Source organism: Armigeres subalbatus, chromosome 1 (genome assembly GCF_024139115.2).
Source record: "Armigeres subalbatus isolate Guangzhou_Male chromosome 1, GZ_Asu_2, whole genome shotgun sequence".
Lineage (NCBI taxonomy): Eukaryota > Metazoa > Arthropoda > Insecta > Diptera > Culicidae > Armigeres > Armigeres subalbatus.
Window position 1 is genome coordinate 7,015,894 of NC_085139.1, and position 27,852 is coordinate 7,043,745.

At 38.7% G+C, this 27,852-nt stretch overlaps 3 protein-coding genes across 20 annotated transcripts in view; 2 read left to right on the forward strand and 1 right to left on the reverse strand.

Moving 5' to 3' along the window:
- The window catches only part of LOC134220467 (DNA-binding protein RFX2), a 201,083-nt gene extending 198,094 nt beyond the window's left edge, over window positions 1-2,989 (reverse strand). For 11 of the 12 annotated variants that reach the window (XM_062699611.1, XM_062699585.1, XM_062699596.1 and 8 more), the window contains exon 1: window positions 2,340-2,989. The gene's annotated coding sequence lies outside the window, so the exon portion shown is untranslated. The remainder of the gene's footprint in view (window positions 1-2,339) is intronic. The other variant, XM_062699529.1, reaches the window with a different exon arrangement.
- Window positions 2,990-8,241: 5,252 nt separating this feature from the next.
- LOC134208052 (uncharacterized) lies at window positions 8,242-9,948 on the forward strand. Its single transcript, XM_062684149.1, has 3 exons — window positions 8,242-8,421; window positions 8,483-9,499; window positions 9,610-9,948. Exons 1-3 carry the CDS (start codon window positions 8,341-8,343, stop codon window positions 9,763-9,765), a joined length of 1,254 nt encoding a protein of 417 aa, XP_062540133.1. The 5' UTR covers window positions 8,242-8,340; the 3' UTR covers window positions 9,766-9,948.
- A 279-nt stretch (window positions 9,949-10,227) lies between these two features.
- Window positions 10,228-25,374, forward strand: LOC134220541 (UDP-N-acetylglucosamine transferase subunit ALG14 homolog). Of its 7 annotated transcripts, XM_062699655.1 has the most exons (3): window positions 10,228-10,437; window positions 10,504-10,563; window positions 24,004-25,374. In XM_062699655.1, the coding sequence occupies exon 3, from the start codon at window positions 24,332-24,334 to the stop codon at window positions 25,028-25,030; it is 699 nt and encodes a 232-aa protein (XP_062555639.1). In that variant the 5' UTR covers window positions 10,228-10,437; window positions 10,504-10,563; window positions 24,004-24,331; the 3' UTR covers window positions 25,031-25,374. The 7 variants fall into 7 exon arrangements, with proteins under 7 accessions (XP_062555639.1, XP_062555612.1, XP_062555631.1 ...); XM_062699628.1 differs by having other exon boundaries at window positions 10,228-10,563; XM_062699647.1 differs by having other exon boundaries at window positions 10,228-10,563; window positions 24,042-25,374.
- Window positions 25,375-27,852: the final 2,478 nt, after the last annotated feature.

Sequence of the window (27,852 nt, forward strand, 5' to 3'; positions counted from 1 at the left end):
TATTTTAATTTAATTCTTTTGTATTTTCTATTCGGGTACTTCATGGTACATTTTTTTTTACTCAGCTGTGCGGTCCCCAACACAAAATGAACGAGAACAAATGGAAAATCATCACTTCTCTGTGGGGGCTGCCAAAAGATATTTTAGTTACCAGATAAATATTGTCGCTGTCCGGAACATCTTTTGCTAGCGAGGATAGGGGATCTAAATGTCAATGCAGGGAAAATACATACGATTTGACAGTTAGGTGGCACACATGTTTCGGACCTCACAACAAAAGGAACCGAAGCGATAATCTTTATCTGGTAACTAAAATATCTTTTGGGCTGCCTATCCAAATCTTTGCACTTGTATACAAGTTTGATAGATTCAAAACGCTCATGTTATTATCTATGATACTGCCATCCGTCATTTTATTTTATTTCATCTTTTCAGAAATCAAGAAGTCTATTTTTCGATCTTTGAATCAGAATGAAGAATATCCCGAACTATCGGTTTTCCATCTCTGAAGACAGCATACATTCCAAACCAGGACATGTTAAATGGAAACTTGGTGAGAGAATTCCATTATATATTATATATATTTACCAAATTCTATTGAAACCATATTAACAAAAAAACCATCAGGGCACCCGATTGAAGCGATTTGGATAGGAAGAGTGGAATTGCCAACTTCCTATTACTATGTCTGAAACTTGATTATGCATATGTACAACATGTGATAGATTTAGTTCGGAAAAGGTATTGGAGGGTAACCGCCCCTTCGGTGGGGTTTGATCCCACGACCCCAGTTCGCATGACAGGTGCTTTCTCTACTAAGCTACGAAGGACCGGACAATACTAAATACTCATCCTACTTGGTTGACATGTGTACAAAAATACATTTGAGAGAGTTAGTTCTGAAAATGTGGGATCAAACCCCACCGAAGGGGCGGTTACCCTCCAATACCTTTTCCGAACTAAATCTATCACATGTTGTACATATGCATAATCAAGTTTCAGACATAGTAATTAATTTCCACTCCGGGTGGTTTAATACCCGGCATATAGGCAATTAACTTTGAATGTACTGAACTTCCTATTGTTAACAACCCGTGGATAAAGGGCGGACTCTTCTCCCCATCTATTGGGTCAATCTTCTTCTTCAATTTGGGAAACGAGGGCTAGGCCATATTTTTGTATGTACTAGCTTTCTTCTGGAAGGAGATTCTCTATTCATCCCTTGGATTCGCATAAGTGTCTCTGCTTATGGAACCACCCCACCCATTTTTGGCCATTCATACAGGAGTTTGATGAAATACAAACAATAATATAATCATGATCAAATCGTTTGTCAGATATGGCCAGTGCTATCGGCAGGTACCTTGCTACAATAGATGGTAGTATCATCATCATCATCATGTATACAAGTTTGATAAATTTGTTATCATGGCTTGTTGTGATTCGGAACAGTTTTTGCCTTTCTTTTATCGTTGTTCGTTGTCTATTGAGATCGATTTCTGCAAACACTGGTTGTGATCACATTCTATTCCACGGACCACAGATAGCTTGTACAACTTTTGAATCGACTAGATAGATTTTTGGTAACGCGTGTAGATCTTAGGGTCTTATTCTAGAGATTTCCTCAATAACGCAGAATATATGTAGTGATCTTCTTCTTCTTCTTCTTATTGGCATTACATCCCCACACTGGGACAGAGCCGCCTCGCAGCTTAGTGTTCATTAAGCACTTCCACAGTTATTGACTGCGAGGTTTCTAAGCCAGGTTACCATTTTTGCATTCGTATATCATGAGACTAACACGATGATACTTTTATGCCCAGGGAAGTCGAGACAATTTCCAATCCGAAAATTGCCTAGACCGGCACCGGGAATCGAACCCAGCCACCCTCACCCACCCATGTAGTGATCTTATACTATTCTAAGGACCACAGTGACATGTGCCACTTTTGAACTAACCGATACACCTTTGAAAACGCGTTTAGACCCTATGGCATTTCTCCAGCAAGTTCTTGTATGGCTGAGGATTTATCCGAGTGATTTCTAGGATAGCGCAGACCATATATAGCGATTACATTTTATTCTAAGGATCACCAAGAGCATTTAATAAGTTTGAAATAAGTAGATGGACTTTTGGTTACGCGTGTAGACCCTAATGCTTTACTAAAGAGACCTTGGGTGATCCGGTCGATCCGGAACGTACACTATGAACGCATTCTATGGAACTTTTAGTGATTCCTACATTATGTATATATGACGTCTGCCTATTATTGTATCTGTGCCTTCGCAAATATTGTTTTAAATAATGTTAAGCTCGTAGTTCATGGTTTTGAACTTACCATTCTAGGCCGGATCCTTTCCTCACTGCTTCAAACATGCGTCAGATAGAAGCTTCATCCTAAGGCTGAGCCTGCTCTCACTCACAACACAAATTTAAATTATTCAATGCAAATCACTGCTCTTCCTTTATTATTCCCCTCCAAGTGTTAAACATAAACACCACACCATTCAACTGCAAATTTGTCACGGAAAACGACCTCCCCAAAAGAAACGTTTTCGTTTAGGAAGCACAGTACTCTTCCAGGGTACTTTGCAAGCACTTTCACCTGCTGGAACGATTCCGTTTTCCGATGCTTCTATTGCACAACAATGCAAAGAACGGTAGGGCAAACTCCCACCTAAGCAGGCCGTGCAGAGTTGACACGCTTCAAGACATTGCTCACTACGCGAAAAGAAAAAAACGAATCGCAACTTTTCACAGCCCCATCAGCCCGGCGGATTCGCGACACGAAAAAAAACACCAAACCGCCAGCAAACAGACCTCTTCGATGGCACACCTCACGGTTGGAACTTCGATTTACGTGGTCCGACTTTTTTTTCGGAAAAATCAAAAAACTGTCCGGATCTCTGCGGGTCGTCTTCGTTTCGTCGGAGCACTTTATTTTGTTTTTCGTTTTTCACCTTTGGTTGCCAAGGCGACAATCGTGCTGTGCGGCCGCGCACGCAAAAAGGGCCAAAATTCTTATTGGAACTACTTGACAGCTGCGGGAAAATGTGCGATGCGGGTGCGTTCAATGATGAATATGGAGTAAATTTGTCGGCAAAGAAGATCGGTGATATAAAAAGGGTATGTGTAGGGATCCTATATTAAGAGATGTGCGAATACTTTTCCAGACGTTTTAGCAACGCTGTTACTTTCGTAAACAAACGCTGCCATCACTTGCCGCAGTGAAAAATGTTTAGGCTTTCACATGACTTTACATTCGAAGACACTTTTTGATTATTTTGTCTATCCTCTAGCAGTGCATTTTCGCTAAAATTAAAGAGCAATACGAATGAACACGATATAAGGCATCAACTAGACTACTTTTACTTACGGAAGCAAAACAAATTGTTTATTCGATAAAACTTTTCATAAATTATATTTCACTAAAATCGCAATACCTTTCGATCTGCAACAATAACGTTGTTCGTTTGGCTCAGATTTTGACAGTTCTCAATGCTCGATTGGCTCAAGATGGCTACTTTCGCATATCTCTGAATGTAGGATCCCTAGGTATGTGCAATGTTTTATTAGACCGGTCGCAAAGTTGTGAACACGATTGGCGATTAAAGGTTGCATGAAGAAGAAGAAGTCAATCGAAGGATAATATATTTGAAAAATATTGTCGGCGTAGCACCAACTTAGAATTCGGAAGTCCGGACTTCCGAACCGAACTTTCTTTCGAAGTTTTATCTGTCAATACTACCGTGGACCCCAGGTAATATGCGTAATATGACCGTTTTTAAGGTAGCCTCACACCTCGGGAATTTGGTCCGCGGATTTTTCCCCCATGCATTTTTACATATGCGATGTTTTCGGGATTTGGGCACGGAAAATCAAAATCCCGGCCCCATTTAAAATGCACGGGGACCAAATTCCGGCGAAAAATTTTCCCGAGGTGTAAAGGCTGCCTTAAGGCTGCCTCACACCTCGGGAAAATTTTCCAGCGGATTTTGAGCCCCGTGTATTTTAAATGGGGCCGGGATTTTGATTTTCCGTGTCCAAATTCCGAAAACATCGCATATGCAAAAATGCATGGGGAAAAAATCCGCGAACCAAATTCCCGAGGTGTGAGGCTACCTTTACACCTCGGGAAAATTTTCCGCCGGAATTTGATCCCCATGTATTTTAAAGGGGGCCGGGATTTTTATTTTCCGTGCCCAAATCCCGAAAACATCGCATATGCAAAAATGCATGGGGAAAAATCCGTGGACCAAATTCCCGAGGTGTGAGGCTACCTTAAGGCAGCCTTTAATCTGAACACTTTTTAATTTGAACCCCGTTGGTTTGAACATCGTTCAAATTAAAAATGGTTCAAACGACATTTAGCACGTGGAATCGAGAAAAGAAAAATGGAACGCATAACCAAAACAAACCAGCAAAGAGAGCAGCCAGGAATCAGTTTTTCTGATGCTCATAGAGTAATTAGAAGTTCAAATTAAAAATGAACCCCGTTAATTTGAATGAGGTACCGTTTAAATTATCGGGGGTCCACGGTAATGGATGCGTTGTTTAGCGCATCTTCAGAGGAATCCAGAGCACTACTTCCGAAGTTGAGAAAGTTGCCGGTATCTGGAGAAAAATCCAACTTCGGTATAAAAAGCGGTATAAATTTATTCCGGATACACAATATTGCACGGGGAAGCACACGGGATTTTTTTTAAAACTCTTCTCAAAATTTTTAGAAGCAATTTAATTAAAAACGGAAAGCAATACGGGGTTGGACTTTTCCTATACTGTGTATCAAGCATGATACATTAGCCGTTTGATAACTTTGCAGTTAACGAATGCCGTTTGATAACTGCAACGCATTCTAGACATCAAACGGTTGTCAATCGACGTCAGATGATGATGATGATGATGATACTACCATCTATTGTAGCAAGGCACCTGCCGATAGCACTGGCCATATCTGACAAACGATTTGATCATAATTTGTATTTCATCAAACTCCTGTATGAAGGGCCAAAAATGGGTGGGGTGGTTCCATAAGCAGAGACACTTATGCGAATCCACGGGATGAATAGAGAATCTCCTTCCAGAAGGAAGTTCGTACATACAATATTATTATCTAGCCCTCGTTTCCCAGATTGACCCAATAGATGGGGAGAAGAGCCCGCCCTTTATCCACGAGATGTTAACAACAGGAAGTTGGCGATTCCACTCTTCCTATCCAAATCGCTTCAATCGGGTGCCGGTTGTCAATCGACGTCAGATGCAATAAAAGTGCATCCGCGTGCATCTAAATGTGCATCCCAATGCAGCTGTCATCAAGTCTGACATCAGTTTGAAGTTTAGCGGTCCGATAACTGCAAAACTGTTGTAAATTCGCTGGTTGGGCCACGACTTCGGCCCAACTAACGAATTCGGTTTTTTAGTTGGGTCAACTGACAGCCATTTGAACACGTGTATTTCAACTTGAACATCACAAATGATGTCCAGTGACGCCCAATCCCGTTTTCCGTGTTTACATTGAATTTTGACGTATACGGTTGCTTTTTAGTTGGGCCATGGCCCAATCAGCGGAGGCCCAACTAAAAAGTGACCCAAGTATTAAAATCCCAACCAGCGAATCCCGACTGTAACGGCTATGCGAATTCGCATAGCATATATGTGGAAACACACCTGGCCCTCATTAACTAAAATGCTTTATTGGATTCTTCTATCCAGCTTTCCACGCTCGGTAATGGCGACTTGTCGGTGTGAAAAAATCAATCGGTCACTGTAGCATTTGACACTAGCTGGAGGAAAACTCACTGGCGAATAGTCCTTTTTTCCCTTCCCCTCTCCTCCAGCTAGTGTCAAAAAGTACAGTGACCAAATGATTTTTGCACACCGACAAGCTGCCATTATACCGAGCGTGGAAAGCTGGATAACGGGTGGTTATCAACGCACACATAAAATTTATTTGAAAAGGCCAGTATCGACTTAAAAGTAGAGAGGTTACGGAATTTTTGTTTAATATTACCAAGAGGAATTTTGACATCTGATCTGCATGGAGCAAATTGTCACTTTTACTTACGGAATAATCGAGCAGAATATTTTTCCGAAAGTAAAGTGACAGCTCCCATTACTTTGCGTGGGAACCTTACAAATGCCAATTTTGTTTTTTGTTCTTTTCATGTGGATACTGCTGTAAGAATTTTGTTTCGATTCTTTACTTTTCCGATTCAGTGAACGGAATTTAACATATGATTGAGATAGAAAAAGAAATTTCTTTTGAACACGATACCAACCTAAAATTTCTTTAGATTTTTGCCAATAAAAATGTGTGGATTTTTATTAGTGTAATAATTTTGCGTATTGAGCACCCCTAACATTTCAAAATTTCAAAAACTTATGAAATTGATTTTAAACATCAAATCAAGACAAAATTTTCAAAACGACTTATCTGCTTTTGTAAACAAAGATTCAAACGACGATTAGACGAATCCGATAGCTCTCCCACGCAAACCAACACCACCAATAGGTAGGTGAAGATTTCCGCTACCTGTTGATGGTGTTGGTTTGCGTGGGAGAGCTATCAGATTCGTCAAATCGTCGTTTGAATCTTTGTTTACAAAAGCAGATAAGTCGTTTTGAAAATTTTGTCTTGAAATGATCAAAACATCAAATTTAAACATCAAAAAGGTGTTCTATCGAATGAATGAATGAAAAAATCAACAGGTTTTTCAAAATTAAAAAAATCTATCAATTTGTGATCAGTCTTCCCAAACGAACATCAAACACGCTGAGTACAGCTGTCCGTATACTCCATCTGTACCCTTGCTTCGTGTTTATACGTATACGCACGAAATGTATACTTGTACCCGAACTTGCGTTCGAGTTTCATTTTGTACCGATGTACTGTACATCTGTACAGTACACATGTACACTCTGGCTGTAAAATTTGCTGTTGAATAGCGTTCCAGAAGCTTCTCAAACAAAGCAAATGTAGATAGTGAACAAATTCATAGATGTGCGGATATAAGCAAATTTATTATATATCAATATTTTCATGAGGTTTTGTACTTTAGAAGGCTCAGTAAAATGGCCACCAAAAGGTGTTCACGCAAACATTAAGTTTATATCTTTCAAGTGTTATGCCCCTATTTTGTTGCAAAGTCAAAGTCAATCGCTGAGGGCAATTCTGAGAGGACAATGTTGTTGTCATTCGGAATGGTTCAGTTCTACATTCCTAGGTTATAGTCTGTACAGATTACGAGTATAGTCATTTGATATCATTTTAAAATAAAATGAGGTGTTTGATCTTTGATATCATTAAGTCAAAGAGCTGGTAGTCTGTGGAGGCTATTGCGTAATATGTAATGTATGGTATTTTCCAACACGAAGCCGGTTTTTGACAAAAATGCTGTGCATACATGGGGCTATGGATGAATTACGTGACGCTATATAGGGAGGAAGGGATAGCCTCAAGGGTTACGATTCAGACAGAAAGAATTAAATTGTCAATACATAATGTGCTCCAAAGAAGAGGACTGGATTCGCCCAATTTTATGTTACGTAATTTGTGAGCGGTCCCATAGTGCAACACGAAATGCTCTCTCCCGATGGAGCATTTCTAAAAGCGTGACAATACACAATTTAGTTTTATTTATTAGGAATACATTAACAGAGAGTCGAGAAATTGTTCCACTGATCTATGAGTATACATAGTATTTATAATTATGCGCTTTCTATTCCTTCCCTGTTGAATGTACACGCTCAACAAAAGTTATATAGCGGTATGTGAATCGAAGTCAAAATTATCAACATCATCTGTAAACTTAATTATTGTTTACGTGATGTCAGTTGTTTACCAACGTCGTGAAAAAGTTTTGCAACATTAGGAAATTATTCGAAAAAAAAGTCTTCCAGATCCACCCATCACTGTGCATCTTCATTTTAGCGTGCACAGTTTTCGAATTCCATTTTGTTCATTCTCTTTGTCGCTTGCCGGTCGACTCTCGGACCTGAAAGCAAGTTTGTACATGTGTTTTGTACTTAAGTACAAGTTCGTTTAGGTATGTACTGGGTATCCCTTTGTACTCGAGTACGTCAATAATCCATGTTCAGTGTTCAACACGAGTTGATGAAAATGTACTTGTGTTGAACATCACACATGTTCGTGGGAAGACTGTTTGTGACAAAGCAATTTTAAATCGATTATTGAAATGGCTAAAAAAAATATAGACATCCCTAAGATACAAACAAACAAAAACAAACAAAGCGTGAGCATAATGAAGTACGTCGAGTTCTTCGGTACATTTCTGATTAAATTTCTAATTTTTAATCAATTTGGATTATAAATATAAGTGATGAGTGTAAGTATGCTCAAAAGGACGCAGGCCCAGAGAAAATTGTACCCAAAATGTACTGTTTCGCAGCTGCCAGACCATGTAAGTTTGTTCCAAACATTTTATAAAAATACTAAACGTTTGGATACCTCCTTTTTGATAGCTACTGATGCGCATTTTCCGCTACCTTCCTCGGTACTCGATTCTGCCAACAACGGAAGTATGCTCTCGCTGGTATACGCTCATTAGCTCCAGCGAGCTGCTCCACAACTTTACGCTGCGGGTTGACCTTTCGATGTTGGACGATGATTCCGCCCTGGAGTACGACTACTTCCTGAACAGATCAAGTCGGTGCTACCGTAATTTGCACATCGTGGTCCGCGATCATCGTTCCTTTGTTGTAGCGCTGATGGCGTTGCGAAAATTTGGACCCCACTTGACGGACCTCAGGCTGTCCCTGGATCACCGGTGCGTCTATCCGTCTTTTATGCAGCTGTACTTCAACCGGATGAAGGACATTGAGATGGGTTTGGAAGAATACCAGCAGATGCTGTGGGAACAGGAAATAGACAGCTACGATCGATGTCTACTCGTGATCGCAATGCCCAGAGTTAAGAAACTGCGATTGCCAAGTCTTTGGCAAGATGAGATCAAGTACCGTAGGATTGAGGAAATATTCTTGGCATTTATGTACCGTCAGTGCTGGCAGTTGGAACGGCTTCAGATTAAGCGGATTACGGATCGTAAGGACATTAGAACGAAGATTTTGCATTATATCGGGGTCGAATTAGAACGTCTTCAGGAAATGGAGATCGATGGTACTGGTCTTATCGTTCTGACCGATTCGTTCTCGTTGAAGAAACTATCGGTGCACGCATTGACCACCGGATTGCCGTTCTATGGTGGATTCAAGCACGCTTTTCCACTGCTAACGCACCTGGAGATCACCGATGATATGCAGTTTGACAATTTGTGCCTTTGGGCGATCTCCAAGCACTGTGCCAACTTGGTGGAGCTGATTTTCGTTTCCGATCGGATAACGAAGGATGGATTCAACTATATCCACCGGTTGTTTCGCTTGGTCAAGTTGTCCATCACGCTGAACGGGAAGCAAATGGATTGCTGTTTCGAAGGATGCCGGGCACTCCCGGTGAGAAATCTATTCGTGTACAGTAATGAGGTGAGCATTTACCTTCTAGAATTTTCCATAGAGTTGTACATAGAAATAATCATCAGATTATTCCAAACCATTATTCAATCAACATTTTGTTTCACTTCTCGCCTTCCCAGCTACGAGTGGATACCATTCAAACGATGCTGAAGCAAAACGACAATATGAGGGAGTTCGCCATTTGCACTAAACGATGCATCGAGTATAGTACGCTGAACTGGCTGCACCAGATTAGGCCATCATGTCGGTTGACCTACACGCAGATGACCGTGTAGCGTGGGTTGGCCCCGCGTAAGTGTTACGACGAACCAATCGTGGTTCATATTTTTAATTTCTCTGACTATTATCTCTGTCGTTTTTTGTTATATTTGTTATCGGTTTTCACGCTTTTGAGATAAATAGAACATTGAACTTCTGAAGAAATTTAGAGTCGGTTATAGACCTACCATCGAATGAAAGTGATTAGGTTAATGAGGCACCTAGTTGTTATGACATTATAATATGAAAATAGTTTTTCGAAAAACATAAAGAAAGCGATCTGGAAACGGTCATTTTAAGCGTTCCGACTCATAGGGAAGCGAATGATGAGCAGTGCACACATAAAATCGGCGTTCAATGCTTGCTTCGATGTCATCGTGACGCTTTTGTTCCCATGTTTCTTGCTCCGCTCTATCTATAGCACCTCGCACCATCGCTCGTCTGTCGCGTATGGCATATTATACGCGTGTAGCGACGCACCAGACACAATCACCCTCCGACCAAGTTACAAGGTCTCCCTTCTCAAGCGCATACTTTCTCGCGTATTTTATCAGTCCCTAAAGTGCGGTGCCTTCGCGTGAGCAGTTAGACCACCGCGAACAGTTATTCAGAACGGACAGTTAGAAGCGAAACCGCTGTAGTCACGTAAATAGAGGAACTAATTCCGCGAAAGTTGTTTCCATTGGTGGGTTAGTGTGAATGGAAGTACTGCGTCATAGTAAATATTTTTAGTGGTATTTATTATTTGGAAACAGCACCATCATCGTCGTCCAAGCAATGCAGTATTGAAGCAAACAACGTCTCCTCGGACAAGGGTACCAGCTGGAGGAATTTCATTCATCCATTCGATGTCGTCGTTGTGGTTATAGTGACGCACACTGGGGCAGAACACAGCTTTCGTTTGAACAAAATCTTGTGCACTGTGATCATACTTTGTGTATTTGGTAAACTTCTTCGGTCCAATATATCTACTGAAGCTGGTTAATATAATATATTAACTTTGAGGAAAATATTCTAAGTGTCTTGGTTTATATTTGCGTTATGCCATTTGGCACAGTTTTAGAATAGGATCACTTGAAATATGAATGCTCGGACATTGCATTAAATCGCGAATTATACAGATAATCTGAAAAGTTTTTATTCCATGATGGAGCAATACAATTTCTCCATGTACACACATTTTACCTAGGAGCTGTCCTCTTAGTCCTCTTCATATTTTCAAAAAATATCAGAAATTTTAACTGTCTACCCAGAAATCTTATGCTAAAATAAACCTTTTGTCAATTTTTCAGTTATTTCGGACAAAATGTCAAGGTGGCTGAAGTCCATTAAGTTTATTTTTGGGCTATACATATTCAAAAAATCTAACAAGAATAACCCAAGAAACATTGGAGGTGGATAAAGCGCTTATATGACTAAAAATAGTCTTCTTCTATTAAATAACTAGCTCATTCTGTTGTGCAATTTTTGTGAACATTGCCGACTCATCTCGTATTTTTTTTTGTTAAGGTTCTGACCATATTTTAGTGATGTTCAGGCTTTTAAGTGCTTAAAAATACTGTTGCACTCGTCAGTCGTTGTTCTGCACAATTAACTGGTTTATTAATTAATTTTATTTCCTTGTTCATCTCTGGACGTTTCAATTATATAATTGCTAAAATACGATTTACAATCAAATTCTAAAAAATCAAAAGCGAACGAACACACTGTTCGAACAAAGTGCTAAATAACTAAATAAGCTTATTATATATAGCTTTCTATATATAGCTAGTACATTCAAAGTTAATTGCCTATATGCCGGGTATTAAGCCACCCGGAGTGGAAATTAATTACTATGTCTGAAACTCGATTATGCATATGTACAACATGTGATAGATTTAGTTCGGAAAAGGTATTGGAGGGTAACCGCTCCTTCGGTGGGCTTTGATCCCACGACCCCAGTACGCTAGACAGGTGCTTTCCCTACTAAGCTACGAAGGACCTCCGTCGTCCTCCGCAGCTTAGCGGGTACTGATGAAACCAAATTCCCAAATTCCCAAAAAAAAACCAGATTTTTTTCTTGTAGATCATTTCTTCTAAAGACTTGGAAACTCTAGCACTGATGGTTTTAAAATTACCGAATTATGTCGTTAAATTTAACGAATCCGACCATTATTGTGCGCTGTCCCACCGACGATTTTCGGACCGGCGCTCACCTCTACTGCCGTTCCCTGCATAATTGTCCCATGTACATAGGAAATCTTATTAAACATGGCACAAATATCCCGTGGACGGTAGTCTAGGACAATTGCGAATTAAATATTTGCTCAGAACCACAGAATACCACTTGGTGCAAGAACGCAGCCTACCAGAACAATAGCGTGCATGCGACAATGGCTAGAACCGGTTTCACGGATTTTACGGAAACGGCCATATCTCCGGTTTTTGTTGTCCGATCTGTGACATCAACATATCAATCAACTCAAGAAGAGATCTAGTTTATGAAAATATATTTAAAAAAGTCAACATTTCACCCAAGCAAAAGATAATAGCGCTCAAAAAATAGCATTTTTTGACATGCTTTCAAATAATCCGGATTACCTCCGGTATCCAGCGGTCTGAACATGGATTTGAAACATTTTCCCAAAACTTGATTAATTTTCCAGTCAAACACTGTAAGAACCAAAGAAATCGGTTGAGCGGCGCTAGTGTATATGAAAATACCAGTTTGGTTCGATATCTCGGGATCTGTGGGAATTAGAAAGTTGCTGTCTTCTACAAAGTTGTTCGAGGATTGGAAACCAATATGTTGAGAAACTGTTTAGTTCAGAATTCAGCCGTAAGGCGGCGCTAGTGTATATGAGTCATTAGTTTGGTTAGATATCTCGGGATCTGTGGGAATTAGAAAGTTGACGTCTTCTACAAGGTTGTTCGAGCATTGAAAACCCATATGCTGAAAAACTGTTTAGTTCAGAATTAAGCTGAAAGGCGGCGCTAGTATATATGAGAGATCAGTTTAGTTCGATATCTCGGGATCTGTGGGAATTAGAAACTTGCCGTCTTCTACAATATTGTTCGAGAACTGGAAACCAATATGTTGAAAAACTGAATAATCTGAATAATTCAAAATTCATCCACAAGGAGGTGCTACTACATATGAGATATCAGTTCTTCGTAGCTTGGGATCTGGAGGATTTAGAAAATTGCCGTCTTAAACTAAGTTGTTCGGGGATTGGAAACTAATAAGTTGAAATATTGTGAAGTTTAAAACTCATCCGTAGCGTAGTGATAGTAAATGTGAGACCACCAGTTTGGATATATAACCCTGGATCTGTGATATTAGAGAGTGGCCGTATTCTTCACAGCTGTGTGCTTGATAGTCATATAACTACCGTTTCTGCCTCATATACAGGAGGCCTTGAGCTCGATCTCAGGCACATTTCATTAGCTTACGTTGTATCTTTTGTATATTTCTCATGTTACAGTATTCGCTAGAACAGGAAATGGATTTCCGTAGCGTTTCCATTTCAATCCTGTACCTTCAACTTGACTAGTCTAACAGTAACTGTTAGAATTGGAATTGCAGAAAAAACTTATTTCTTACATCCCATTAGAATTCCGTATTTTGCATTCCTATCACATCCTAACAAAGTTTCTTAGCTGAAATAGCTTTTTGCTTTTCTCGTACAACGAAGTTGTACCGAAAGGCTATCATTTCACTTCGAAAACGAACTTTTTACAGAAGCATCGGAGACCCATAGTGTTATATACAAATCGACTCAGCTCGACGAACTGAGCACATGTCTGTCTATCCGGGTGTATGTGTGTGTATGTGTGTGCACAAAAGCTAAAAAAACATTAGACAACGCTGCGTTTAGAAGTTTTGAAGAAAATGGTACATCGTAACATAAAAGCCCCACATAAGGTTGGTGTCTTGACTAAATGCGAGAAAGGCAGCATCACTACTCGGTGAATTAAAATGGGTTTTTTGGTTGAATAAGACCTTTAACAGCATTCAATGTTTGTTGGGATTGGCCACTCGTTATTATTAGCGAAATTATTATCAAGAAACTGATCATGCTAGCTAGGATTCACATAGATTTACAGTACATCGAGTTCATTTATAATTTTAAAATCACTTTAATAAAGAAATAAAAAACAGTGCATCAAATAAGGCAAAGTGCACTGTAAATAACAAGTAGGTATGGTACGCGCGGCTACAAAGCAAGACCATGCTGAGAGTGGCTGGGTTCGATTCCCAGTGCCGGTCTAGGCAATTTTCGGATTGGAAATTGTCTCGACTTCCCTGGGCATAAAAGTATCATCGTGTTAGCCTCATGATATACGAATGCAAAAATGGTAACCTGGCTTAGAAACCTCGCAGATAAAAACTGTGGAAGTGCCTGATGAACACTAAGCTGCGAGGCGGCTCTGTCCCAGTGTGTGGATGTAATGCCAATAAGAAGGTATGGTACCTCACTGAGGTATTTTCAGGAATTCATATGGTTATTACAATTTACAAACACATCATACTTGTTGAATAACTTAACTTAGACAAGGTATTGATTTGGTATTCAATATCTCTCGAATACCTGATGTAGTTATTATCATCAATGACTACTATTTAAGTATTATTATGATACAATTCATCATTCATTTGTTTGCGTAGTTACATATATTTTTGGACCATTATTATACTTTTGGCGAAGGTCTAAAACTGGTAAAAAGTATTGATTATCTTCCTGGTCATTATCAGAAATGGTTTAGAAGAAAATCGTTGGTTTAGGACAAACTGTACAAAACGACCATTTACGGACGTTCCAGATTTGCGGAAAGACCGTCTGGTAGCCACCATCAAAAATGTCTTAGAAAAATTGCACTACTCTAGGACGGACCATCCAAAATAACCATTTTACGGATGTTCTAAATCATTCGGAAGGCAGTCTAGTGGCCACCTGCAGTCATAGCTGATTAGGACTTTGAAATATCTCCAAAATCACCGTCAGAAATGGTTTAGAAAAATTGCGCTGCTCTAGGACGAACTTCACAAAATGACAATTTTTACGGATGTTCCGGATTTTCCGGAAGGCCGCCTGGTGGCCACTGCGGTCGGAGCAGAGTAGGAGCTGTGTATTAACTCGAATATCACCGTCAGAAATGGTTTACAAAAAATTGCGCTGCTCTAGGATAAACTTTTCAAAATTACCATTTCTACGGACGTTCCGGATTATCCGGAAAGCCGTCTGGTGGCCACCTACGGCCATAGGTGAGTGAGAACTGCGAATTAACTCCAAGGTTATTGTCAGAAATGGTTTAGAAAAAAATGCGCTGCTCTAGGACAAACTTTCCAAAATGACAATTTTTACGGACGTTTATTTATTTATCATCAGACTAAGGCCGGAGTGGCCTGTGCTGCACATAAAAGACTTCTCCATTCAGCTCGGTCCATGGCTGCACTTCGCCAACCACGCAGTTTGCGGAGGGTCCGCAAGTCGTCCTCCACCTGATCGATCCACCTTGCCCGCTGTGCACCTCGCCTTCTTGTTCCCGTCGGATCGTTGTCGAGAACCATTTTCACCGGATTACTGTCCGACATTCTGGCTACGTGCCCGGCCCATCGCAGTCTTCCGATTTTCGCGGTGTGAACGATGGATGGTTCTCCCAACAGCTGATGCAACTCGTGGTTCATTCGCCTCCTCCACGTACCGTCCGCCATCTGCACCCCACCATAGATGGTACGCAACACTTTCCTTTCGAAAACTCCCAGTGCACGTTGGTCCTCCACGAGCATCGTCCAGGTCTCGTGTCCGTAGAGAACTACCGGTCTAATAAGCGTTTTGTAGATAGTCAGTTTGGTACGGCGGCGAACTCTTTTCGATAGGAGCGTCTTACGGAGTCCAAAGTACGTACGATTTCCAGCCACTATGCGTCTCCGAATTTCTCTGCTGGTATCGTTATCGGCGGTCACCAGTGAGCCCAAGTACACGAATTCTTTAACCACCTCGATTTAACGGACGTTCCGGATTATAAAGAAGGCCGTCTGGTGGCCACATTAGCAGCCACGGTTATAGCAGAGTAAGAACTGTGGAATATCTCCAAAATCACCATCAGAAATGGTTTAGAAAAAATTGCGCTGCTCTAGGACGAATTTCACAAAATGACCATTTTTACGGACGGAGGCCACCTACGGCCATAGCAATGTGAGGAATGTGTTTTAGCTCAAACATCCTTATCAGAAATGGTTTAGACAAAGTTGCGCTGCTCTCAGACGAACTTTCCAGAATGACCATTTTTACGGACGTTCCGGATTATCCTAAGGCCGCCTGGTGACCACCTACGGTCATAGGTGAATGAGAACTGCGAATTAACTCCAAGGTTATTATCAGAAATGATATAGAAAAAATCGCGTTACTTTAGGATGAATTGTTAATGAAATAAATAAATAATTCATTACTGGTCACTTTTCCCTGTGCACCTGAGCCTTTTATTTAGCTTTAGTTACCCGAGCCTTCTATCAAATCACTTTTATTATCTTTCCAATTGATGAAGAACTAATTTTTTGAGGAATACATGGTGGTTTGGTGCAAATTGGTCAACTGACTAAAAAGTTATCTCATTTTTACTCAAAGTGTTGTACTTTTTACAACGGTGCGAGTCCCGGAAGGTTAAAAACTAAATACTAAACTACAAATATTTCACTCTTCAAAAGGACGCGAACAAAAACACGAAGGATCAGAAAATTACTCATCTTTCAAAATTGAATTTTGTCATTTATTTTAATCTGCTCTAAGACGTGCATTAAGGATTTCAATAACCCATATCAAAAACTTTTCCTATTCTGAGCAATTGAAAATAACAAACAATAGTCCCTGGCCTGCCTAAGGCCGTTTTGGGGGATTAGAAGGCTAAGCTAAAAATAGTTTTGAAAAAAAAAATGACAAATAACAAATGCGAAAAGAGTGTGGGATTATTGATTTCCCGTGCCAAATCCCTTTTGCATGAATATAAGTGGGAAAAATCTGCGATATATTAAATTGTCATTTTATTTATTTCCATGAATATGGTTGGCGCATAAGAAGAAATGTCAAATCTAATCAATTCACAATCTTTTTTATGGAATTTGATTCAAATTGCGCTAAAAGTAACCTCTCATCTCGGAAATCTTGTCGTTGATTTTGTTCCTACGTGCTCCGTTAAAAAACCGGGACTCATGCAATTTCGCGAAAAGTAAATACAATTTAGGCCAATTTATAGTCTGATTGTAATAAGACGAGTTTGTGAAACGATTCAAGCAACAGCATCAAAATTTAAGAAAATTTTAATTCATGATTTTCTATTGAGTTGAAACTTTGCACAGTTTTCAATTTCATCTAAATCGTCATTTTCGATATCAAATCTTCATATTGAGTCACGACTAACTTTTCAAAAGGGTGTATGTGAAAATGGTTCAAAAATATTTTAAAAGCTGCACAGCAAAACGGAATGTTCGATTGTTATGATTTTTTCAGCAAAGTTAGACAACTAAATGGTGATTCTTAAGAAAATGTGCACAGTAAAAAAAATTTTTTGCCTTTAAAAATATCATTTTGTCACAAAACTCAAATATCTCAAAACCCTATCTTTTTCGAACGTAATTTTTTAGGGAAAACGGTCCATTATATTAGCTATCTACCATAAAAATTTGGTGATGGTAAACTAATAAACAAAAAAGTTATGACATTTCAAACATTTCACAATTTTCACATATAGTAAACAAAAAAAAATTTCCGCGTATTTTTTTTCAAGAATCGCAGTTTGATGCTGATTTTATTGTTAAGGGCCTTGCGTGAGTTAAACAAGTTGTTTGTATGATATTCCATATTTATGTATTCATCGATATTATGTATATTATATGTATAAATATTATATGTATAAATAAATAAAAATGAATTAATATTATCCTAAGTATTAAATTAAATGTGGCAGTTACACAATGTTGTTATAGAAACTCTAAGAGTTTTGGGTTTGAATTTTGGTATGGGTTATGATATCATGAAAACAGTTTATTAATACTTATTTTTATTTATTTTATTCAAATTTTTAAAATATCGAACACTTTTGAATTGTTATCAGCACAGTTTGAGTATAGTTTTGCTTTAATTTTATTTTCCGACAATGGAATGAAACAGTGAAATTTTTGGGTTCCTTGGATCGTTTTCGCGTTATTAAATTGCTCGCTGATCTCTGAAGCCTTTATTTCGTACTCTTCAGTAGTAGTAAAACAAAATGATAATTTGGTTAAATCTTTTTCTTTTCTACGATTTGCCCAATCAAAAAGTTCTTTCGCAGTTTTAATTGGATGCTCACGTTCTTTGGCTAAACTTGCTTTTGTGGCCATGCGCTTTATTGTTCCTCCAATAGCATCACAAGGACCTTTGCCATGTGACGTAGCCAAAAATGCCATTCTGCATCAATTCCGTACATTGATTTAAATTGACATAGGCTCGAAAAATTCTTACGATTTTTGTACTGCGACGCTGTTCCATCAGACATGAAATATACTTTTTTGACTACTTTATTCTTATCAACGCGTAAAAAGTTAATCATTTTTTCAATGAACAAGTTTACGGATCAGTATCGTGTCTTAAATCTTTGGAAATCATAAAAAACTTAAATGTTCAATTTGCATACTTCCATTAAAATAAATAACGAATGGATGAATTGTAGCTTGTTGTACGTTCCAGTGATGGGACTGCACTTCATCTTGCAATACAAAGCTGTAATTTTCAGAAAAATCACAAATGACTAAAAATTCACCATTTTGTAATGTATTTTTCGTATTTTTAAAAAAGCTGGATTGTTCTGTTTTAATGAAATCGTGAGGGATTAAACTTTCTAATTTCAAGCAAAAATATGACACAAACTCATCTACAGGTTTTACAATAGTTTCTATGTCACACCTATCCGTGGTCACCCATTGCTCAAATGATAACTGATCAATATATTTTTCTTCAAACTCAGCGAATAAAGTATTTTCCAATGATGAAGAATCTGGACAATCCGAACAAGATCGTAGATAGCAATTTGATGTTGTATTTTCACACAAAAGACTACCAGTTAACATTTTAATATCCTTTGTTAAATTGATTCTTTTCAAACTATGTAAAATAAGATTAATATTCTCATGGGTTGTGCACACACACACATTATGTGTTCCTGAATTGGAAAGAAGCTTACATTGCCTTGGCCGAAGGCTTGCAGATGAGGAAAAACCTATTTTAATATTATCGTGAATTTCCTTGAAGCGTGTGTACGCTTCTTTCTATTGGTTTTGAACTCATCAATGGCATCCTGAATAGACCACGAACTTGGCAGCATCGACAAAATCAATAATTTTTCTTTCCTTGTCGTGGCTGCATTCGAGAACCTTTCCTTCATATTTATAATTACCTCATCGTAGTCTGTATTTTCTACATCATCAGGTCCTAATTTGAAGAGGTTTCTTCGTACAGCTTCGTTTATTTCACGGTATTTTTTCTCCGGGTAATAAACGTAGTCCATCTTACTCCATTTAATCGGAGTCACTTTTATCCCAGCTATGCCCTCGTTAAAGCGTTCGATGTTGACCTTTTGGATACACTCATCTTCCGATTGATTTGTTGAAACAGATTTCGCTGATGGTACGGTGGCAAGGCTCTCAGCACTTAATACTTCTGGTAATTCCTCAGTTGTTGTCGATACATCTGGCTGTCGTTTTCGAACTTCCTGCGCTCTGCTCAACCGATGATATACAGATTGCTCTTTTGTCAACGTTTAGACGGCAGGACGCGCAAATGCGTAAATTTGTATTCAATGTTCACATTGGAGCATAACCAGTCGCTTTCAGTTTATCTATGGTGCTTTCGGTGAGATTTCGTAACTCTTTTGAACACTTTTTCCATCAAACGGCCTACAACAGTTGAGAAAGGGGCTACTCATGTTGTTCGTAATATTTCAATAAACAAAATCACTTTTAAGTTTTTACTGACTAGTCTGGTGTCATTTGCTTGACTGAAGAAAAAAATTACTATAAGATCTTTAACAACCTTAGTAGTAGTAATTTTTGCTTTTTCGTGAAGCATTGTCATGGTATGTACCTATCATGCATTTGTTGTTGTTGAAGATACCCGTTTCCTCCCGATCATAAAGTCTATTCTCTAAGAGGTATATTTTTGCAGGTAAACTATAGACGTACACGTGTATATAAATCTTTGATTTTGCAGCTTTTGTCTTAAAAATAACATTTCTGATATGTTTCTATCAACGTTATTATCAACAGGTTTCAACACTATTAAAAGAATTTTTCGCCAGTCACGTGCAATGAAAATTATGACACTATCAATACTTTTGATCACAACACTGGATCGTGTCTAAGTTTCTTATAGATGCTATGAATAATTAAATCAAAATATCATGAAAACAACTTGTCTAAATCACGTCCCTTAACAATAAAATCTGCATCAAACTGCAATTCTCGAAACAACTCACACAGAAAAAAATTTTTTTTACTAAATGTGAAAATTGTGAAATGTTTGAAATGTCATAACTTTTTGTTTATTAGTTTACCATCACCAAATTTTTATGGTAGATAGCTAATATAATGGACCGTTGTCCCTAAAAATTACGTTCGAAAAAGATAGGGTTTTGAGATATTTGAGTTTTTGTGACAAAATGATATTTTAAAGGCAAAAAAAATTTTTTTTACTGTGCACATTTTCTTAAGAATCACCATTTAGTTGTCTAACTTTGCTGAAAAAATCATAATAATCGAACAATCCGTTTTTTGCTGTGCAGCTTCTTAAATATTTTTGAACCATTTTCACATACACCCTTTTGAAAAGTTAGTCGTGACTCAATATGAAGATTTGATATCGAAAATGACGATTTAGATGAAACTGAAAAACTGTGCAGAGTTTCAAATATTTTCGAAATGGTCGCTCAGGATCGACTGACATGCCCCGTGGAATGCCTCATAATTCCATTTATAGTTTGGTTTATAGCTCGGACTCTCGGAGATCTCCGCCGGATTGTATTTCAAATCAGGCCCATAAATCCCGTTCACACACATGGGGGCGAAATTTCAGACAAGCTCCTGATGTATAAACTTTAATCCGACCAAATTTTCCCTCGGTTTGAAACTGCGATTTTGTAGTTAATTTATAAAATATTTGTTCATGCCTTCGTTTTTCACAGTAGATGATTTCGAAACATTCGGAATTATTCAGAAAAACTTTGAATGATTCTTAATGTTTCGAAAATAATCAAACGATTGAAAAATATGTGGTAAAGCAGATTTGAAAAAAAAGCCAACCAGCCGAAGGCTGCAAATATCTCTAATGAAGACACAAAAAACATTTTCTATGTATTTGATTTTAGATTCCTGCCCAAAATATTGAATTTGTATGAATAATATTTTGGAGGTTTTTGGAAAAATCAATGAAAACGTGACAAATTAAGGATTTTTTAGATTACGACGGGACAGCACAATGAGGTCTAAAAATACGGTACGAATGGTCAGCCTATTTAGATACTCGTCTTCCATGAATAGATGTTGCGATTGCTACGTCAGGCCTAGTATTGACTGCGATATGCAAAAAACACCCAATCACGTTCTGGTACTGTTCTTAATTTTCAAGTATATTCTCCTCCTTTTGTTGTTTAAAGTCGGTTGTCATAGGAATTTTTGAGGGCATGGAATTCTCCATTCGGAAATTGGACATTTTTTTTGAAATATAGCCTTTTTGATTCAATGTGTCTCTCCCTTCTCTTTTTTTGACTTGTATTTCAAGAAAAAAAAAACACAAGTCTCCAAGCGTTGTTACTTTAAATTCTTCTTGAAATGCTGCTACCAAGGCTTGATACTCAGCTCCGGTTTGAACCACAATGTCAATGTCATCTACGTATATGAGAAGATACATCTTGGTAGTCTTCGTTTGTCTAACGTATAGGCAGAAATCCACGGTTGAGCTACGAACACTCATTTTTTTTAAATCCATCAATCTTGTGGCTCCATTTTTTTGCCGCTTGTTTGAGTCCATATATGCTGCGTCGTAGTTTGAACACCCTACTTGTACCATCGATCTTGAAACCTGGAGGTTGTTTCTTTTATATACAAGACGTGATTTAAACTAAAACGTGTTTCGGAATTAATGTTCTTTCATTTGTAATAGCAGTACGGTGTGTCTTTGATGTTGGCACGATAGAAAAAGAAACGCAAGAGCCAGCCGGCGCCTTTATTTATAAGTGCTCTTTGAATAGAGTATTCTTAAAATATAACAATAGTATTTGATGCATTATTAAAATCAGATTTGCAATGCAGCTTATCGTTTCTAAGGGTGGCATTCACCACAGTTACATGTAGATCTCCTCCTGCAACTCTCCATACAGGTATGGGGTTTTGATGTCTGCATGACGCACCAACATCGGTTCTCTACTAGCCAGTGTTATCACAGCTCGAAAAGTTGCTTGCTTTATTACATAAACGAATACAAGATCATAGTTCGTGCTAAATTTTTGAGACAAACCTTGAGCTATCAGACTGGCTTTATATTTTGCTATTTGACCAGTCTCGTCCAACTTTCGGTTATAGACCCATTTACAACCTATGGCTTTGCGTCCTGGAGGTAGTTTGGTGATCTCCCACGTTCCGTTATCTTGATGTGATATCATCTCTTCTTTCGTTGCAGCTTTCCACTCTTCTTGTTCATAACAGGATACTGCTTCTGTAAAAGTTTTAGGTTCTGCCTGATGAACTGCTATGCTAATTGACTCTGTATATGGCCGTACTTCAATATTCATTCGAGTTGATCGGCGTACTTTAACAGGTTCAATACATTGATCTTCATTTGCATGATGGTCCACATTTCTCATTTCTCCGATCGGATGATCTTCGGCTTTTTTATGGAACTGATTCTCAACATATCGTACATATTCACGAATTCTACTGACAATTTCTTATCAACACGAAACGCGTTTCATCCACCGTGTTTAACCGGTACAAACCAATGTTCGATCTGCTGTCGCGATTTCTTCACCTTTAAAAAAACATACTTTTTAAATACTGCACGCTGAAATAATTCTTCATCGCTTGTCAAGTAGGAAGTCGCACCCGAGTCCACTATCCAGGATTTCTTTGGATCACCACAGTGCCGGACCATAAAAGTAAATGCTTTGCTGCGATCGTTTCCTCGAACTGTTTTTGCTTTTTTTCTGATGCTTTGTTATGGTTTTCATTTGAATGCTGCTCCGCAAGAAACATTGCATTCTTCCGATGACCTTGCATTCCACTGAAGCTACAGGATGTTGATTTTAGCTGCTTACCTCTGCCCGCGATTTTCAAGGCTTGTTCTTCTATTCCTCCTCTCTGCTTCGATTGCATTTCGGCTTCATCAATTAGTTTAATTTTCACCATTTCGAGTTTGAGATCGTCTTCGTTGCGTCCTCGTTCTAAAACTGTCGTCACAGGATTAAATGAATCCTCGGAGAATTAAGGCGACCTTCAGACATTTTTGCATTTTGAATCCAGAGCTCTCCAATCTCGCGAAATTCTTCAGAATATCTTCTAAATACATTTCCATGCTTTCTCCAACTCGATAGTTCTGATTCGTAATTTGCTTCAAGAGGGTTACCTTCTGTCTCATCGATGCCTTATTGTGATGTTCCTTCAACGTAGTCCATATCGATATTGCCGTCGTTTTATGTTGGATTTTATGCTGTACTGACTTTCTTCCAAAGTTAAATGAATCGTTGCCAATGCCTTTTCAATTTAATTTATTTAACACAACAAGGAAATTATCCTACACCGCTCTACGGCAATGTTGCTATGTTGCTCCTCAACAGATATGCCTTCAATATCTGTTCAGTTTCAGGTCATCCAAGAATTTCCTGGAGTATAGACCTTAATACAAAATAATGCTCAACATAATACACGTAACATTTCCTTCTGAACTATCGCTGAAGTAATTATGCTGTAATACCTAAGGCTGCAGAAAATAGAAATCTATTATTAAACCAATCACTTTGAAATAGTTTTACTTAAGTAACTTATTATTCTTTCAAAACTGCTTTCAAAATAGTAACTCTTTTTTTTTATTTGTAGTCAGGAAGCATTCGTCATCATGTGCCTTCAGATATTACTTTTGCTGAGTTCTTTTTATCATGTCTAAAACCTGCAGCATACATCCAAAGCGTAAAAGATTTTGTTCACCGAAAGCTGTGTCCCGCCCCAGTGTGGATAACGCAAGTTGACTGTTTGGCAGGTGGCGATTATCAACCTGTGCCACCTCTACCTGTGCAGTCGTCGATCGTCGTCTCGATCGCTAAATAGGTGTACATTGCAACAGTCAGTATAGTGCGAGCACGGGAAGTTCTGACACACTGCCCCGCGCGTGCCCCTAAGGAGGGTGGTGATGGAAACAAGCCTACACGGCTAAAACAACGTCGACTATCAGGCGGAATAACGTTAAGAAGAAGAAGTATATGTAAACAAAAGTGATGAGGTGGACAAGTGGATGATCGAGGACGATCGTCAAGTGCAAAGACACTGTTCGCGACTGGGGTTAAGGAGAAAGTTTATCGTTTTGAAAGATGATTCTGCTGTTGCAGTTGGTGCTAGTGTTAATCGGGCTGGTCCTGGTGCGATTGATTTATCTGCTGCTTACGATACGCAGCAGCTCACGGCGGAATGTTGACATACAAAGCTCGATCGAAAGAGCCAAACGGAAAGGCCCAGTTAAAACGTTGATAGTCATTGGTTCCGGAGGCCACACGGCCGAAATGTTGCAGATAGTGGAACATTTGGACTTTGGCAAGTACGCACCAAGGCAGTATGTGATAGCTGAGGCCGATAAGACGAGTGTGGTGAAGGTGATCGATGTGGAGGTACGTCGAGAACCGGATTTGAGCAAGCAGCAGTACGAAATTGTGACCATCACGCGAAGTCGTCATGTTCATCAAGGTTACTTCAGTTCGATATTTACTACCCTGATTGCCATTGGAAACAGTGTTCCGGTGGTGCTACGATCTCGGCCAGATCTGATCTTGACGAATGGACCAGGGACGTGCGTCCCCATATGCTTAGTGGCGTTCTTGGGCAAGTTGTTTTTCTTCAACCGGAACTGTAAGATCGTTTTCGTGGAGAGTTTCTGTCGCGTGAAGAGTCTCTCACTTAGTGGTCAGATTCTCCTGTGGATTACGGATCTGTTTGTGGTGCAGTGGCCCGGACTTGCGGGGAATGGAGCCGCTTTCGGCCGGAAGAAAGAGTATTTTGGGCGGTTATCGTCCTGAAGAGGTTTCTCAGTGAGTGAATAATCCAGTTCGTCCTCCATCAATCTACCAACCAGTCCAGATGATCCAATGTGAGAAGGATGAAGACCATTCGATCAATTGCATGGGTGTGAAACAGAATGAATGAATTTATGTGTCTCAATCGATTACAAGGTTACAAGATTTAACAAAAATGCTTTAGGTTAGCACTGATCTGGTGTATCTGTTTTATATATAAATATATATAGTCGGCGTAGTGGTTTAAAAATAATTTATAGATTCAACTTTGTCACGAGATGAGCCGGCCAAGGGCCGAAAGTCTCGTTAATAAAGACAATAATAATAAGGTTAGACTTGTACAAAAACATGCATTTTCTTCCGCGATGGATATTTTGAAAGAAAGCAATTCAATAGTTTTTCAGTGAGGAAGCAGAAATTATTAAATTCTATTTGTATCATCTACCAAATCAGAAGAGTCAAATTGCTTAGGGGGAACTACTACCTTGTGAGGTCAAAATCTGCCATTTTTTAGTTTTAAACAGTTATTAGAAAAGGTTTATCGATGATTTAAAATTTGTCCATAATTAGTGGACAAAGTTTCATTAAAATGTTTGACCCTTCGGACCAAACCCGTACGGTAATGTAAAAAATCTCCAACATAAGAAGAGTATGACACACATTTTTAGGCACTAAGGATAAAGCTACCCTCCAACTGAATTGTAACCCTAGTTCAGCTAGCGGAAATAGTTGGTTGAAAAGGAGGTCATAAAAGTCACTACCAACAGACCTACTATGTAACTGTTGCGTAAATCTAATCAAGGTAATTATCGAACGGCATTCCCACCGCAACTCTGTTCAACTAGCGCTGGAAGTAATTACCATGCCTCGTCAGAGTAAGTGAAAATATCAACTCGAACACGTTGCAAATTCAAAATCTCCATGAGCATGCGTACCATTCATTTGAGTTAACTGGCGCAACTGAACTGCGTCTGGGCTGTCTTGCCAATTGCATCTCGGTGACTGCACGCGTAATTACTGCTGCAGCAGTTTTCCGAGCCAGTCTAGGCGGAGTCTTGTCTGGTTTAAGGAGGTTCAATTATTAATGGTATTTCCGCAAGAAGTGAAGATAACGATTTCTCAACTGGCTTCTATTGCCGTATCAGGTCGCTAAATTGCTTTTATTACCATGTTTGAACGTACTATATGATTAGTTTAGCAACCAAAGTCGTTTGGTATTGCAGATTCGAGTCTTCTTTTTACCTTTTTCGCGTTTCACAATAAGAGGACGATAACGCTACAAGATCGCACTAAAAACTATCCCTTGATCCCTTTGACGAAAAAGGCCAGATTTCACGTATGCTGCGACGCAGCAAAGCTGAAACAATAAAAATGATAGTTGTGCGTTGCTTCCGTATCGAACGGTATGCCCTTGAAAACGCGAGTACTTTGAAAATTGGATTCCGTGAGGAGTGTCCTTAACGTGTAAGTGTGTTAACAGTTTGAGAAACACGATTTGATTTATTTTTGTCGTCATGAACAACACAAATATTTTTTTTTTTTTTTTTAGCTAATTTTATTTGCTAATTATCTAATACATGCATTTATCTCTTAGACTAGGTGTTCCGTGTTTTCTTAACACTATCATCCTTATTTGCTATGTTACGCTTTTAGTTATTATTAATACATTTCAATTGCCTCTGGCAGTTAGGATATTTCCTCTGGTTGAATTAAACCATGTAGGAATTACAATGTTTTCTACTTAAACTAAACTTAACCTACTTTACACTAAGGGTTCAGGGAGTTAATCGTTGCAATAGAAGATTTGATCTAGCAGAAGTCCTAAATATTTAGCTTCGCTAGACCAATTAATTGGAACCCCATTCATAGTGACAATATGTCTGCTAGAAGGTTTCAAATAAGAAGCTCTCGGCTTATGTGGGAAAATTATAAGCTGAGTTTTGGAAGCATTCAGGAAATTTTCCATTTTTGCAAGTAAGTGGAGAAAATATCCAAACTTTTTGCAATCTACTACAAATGACACGAAGGCTTCGCCCTTTGGCTGAAAGGCCCGTGTCATCTGCAAACAAAGATTTTTGACACCCTGGTGGTAAATCAGGTAAGTCAGAAGTAAAAATGTTATACAATATGGGCCCCAGTATGCTGCCTTGGGGAACACCAGCTCTAACATGTAATCTATCAGATTTAGAATTCTGATAGTTTACCTGCAGTGAGCGATCTGATAAATAATTTTGGATCAGTTTAATAATGTACAGAGGAAAATTAAAATTTATCAATTTTACAATCAAACCTTCATGCCAGACACTGTCAAATGCTTTCTCCATATCAAGAAGAGCAACTCCAGTCGAATATCCTTCAGATTTGTTGAGCCGAATTAAGTTCGTAACTCTTAATAACTGATGAGTGGTTGAATGCCCATGGCGAAAACCAAATTGCTCATCAGCAAAAATTGAATTGTCATTAATATGAACCATCATTCTATTTAAAATAATCTTTTCAAACAGTTTGCTTATTGAAGAGAGCAAGCTGATTGGGCGATAACTAGTAAACTCGGCTGGATTTTCTCCGGCTTCAAAATTGAAATAACTTTGGCGTTTTTCCATTTATCTGGAAAGTAATGCCAATTGAAAACATTTGTTAAATAAATTAACCAAAAGGATAAAGAGCTCTCAGGAAGTTTTTTGATAAGTATGTAGAAAATACCATCATCACCCAGGGCTTTCATATTTTAAATTTTCTAGTAATAGATCTCACTTCATCCAAATTAGTTCCCAACGAAGGGTCAAAAACATTATCTTGATTGAGAATGTCTTCTTCGAAGCTCC

Excerpts from the sequence above, each read along its gene's own strand:
- LOC134208052 (XM_062684149.1), top strand. The coding sequence starts at position 8,341 with ATGAGTGTAAGTATGCTCAAAAGGACGCAGGCCCAGAGAAAATTGTAC. Across the intron at positions 8,422-8,482 it reads TTTCGCAGCTGCCAGACCAT|CTACTGATGCGCATTTTCCG; the intron begins GTAAGTTTGTTC and ends CCTTTTTGATAG. Across the intron at positions 9,500-9,609 it reads TATTCGTGTACAGTAATGAG|CTACGAGTGGATACCATTCA; the intron begins GTGAGCATTTAC and ends TCGCCTTCCCAG.
- LOC134220541 (XM_062699628.1), top strand. The coding sequence starts at position 24,332 with ATGATTCTGCTGTTGCAGTTGGTGCTAGTGTTAATCGGGCTGGTCCTG.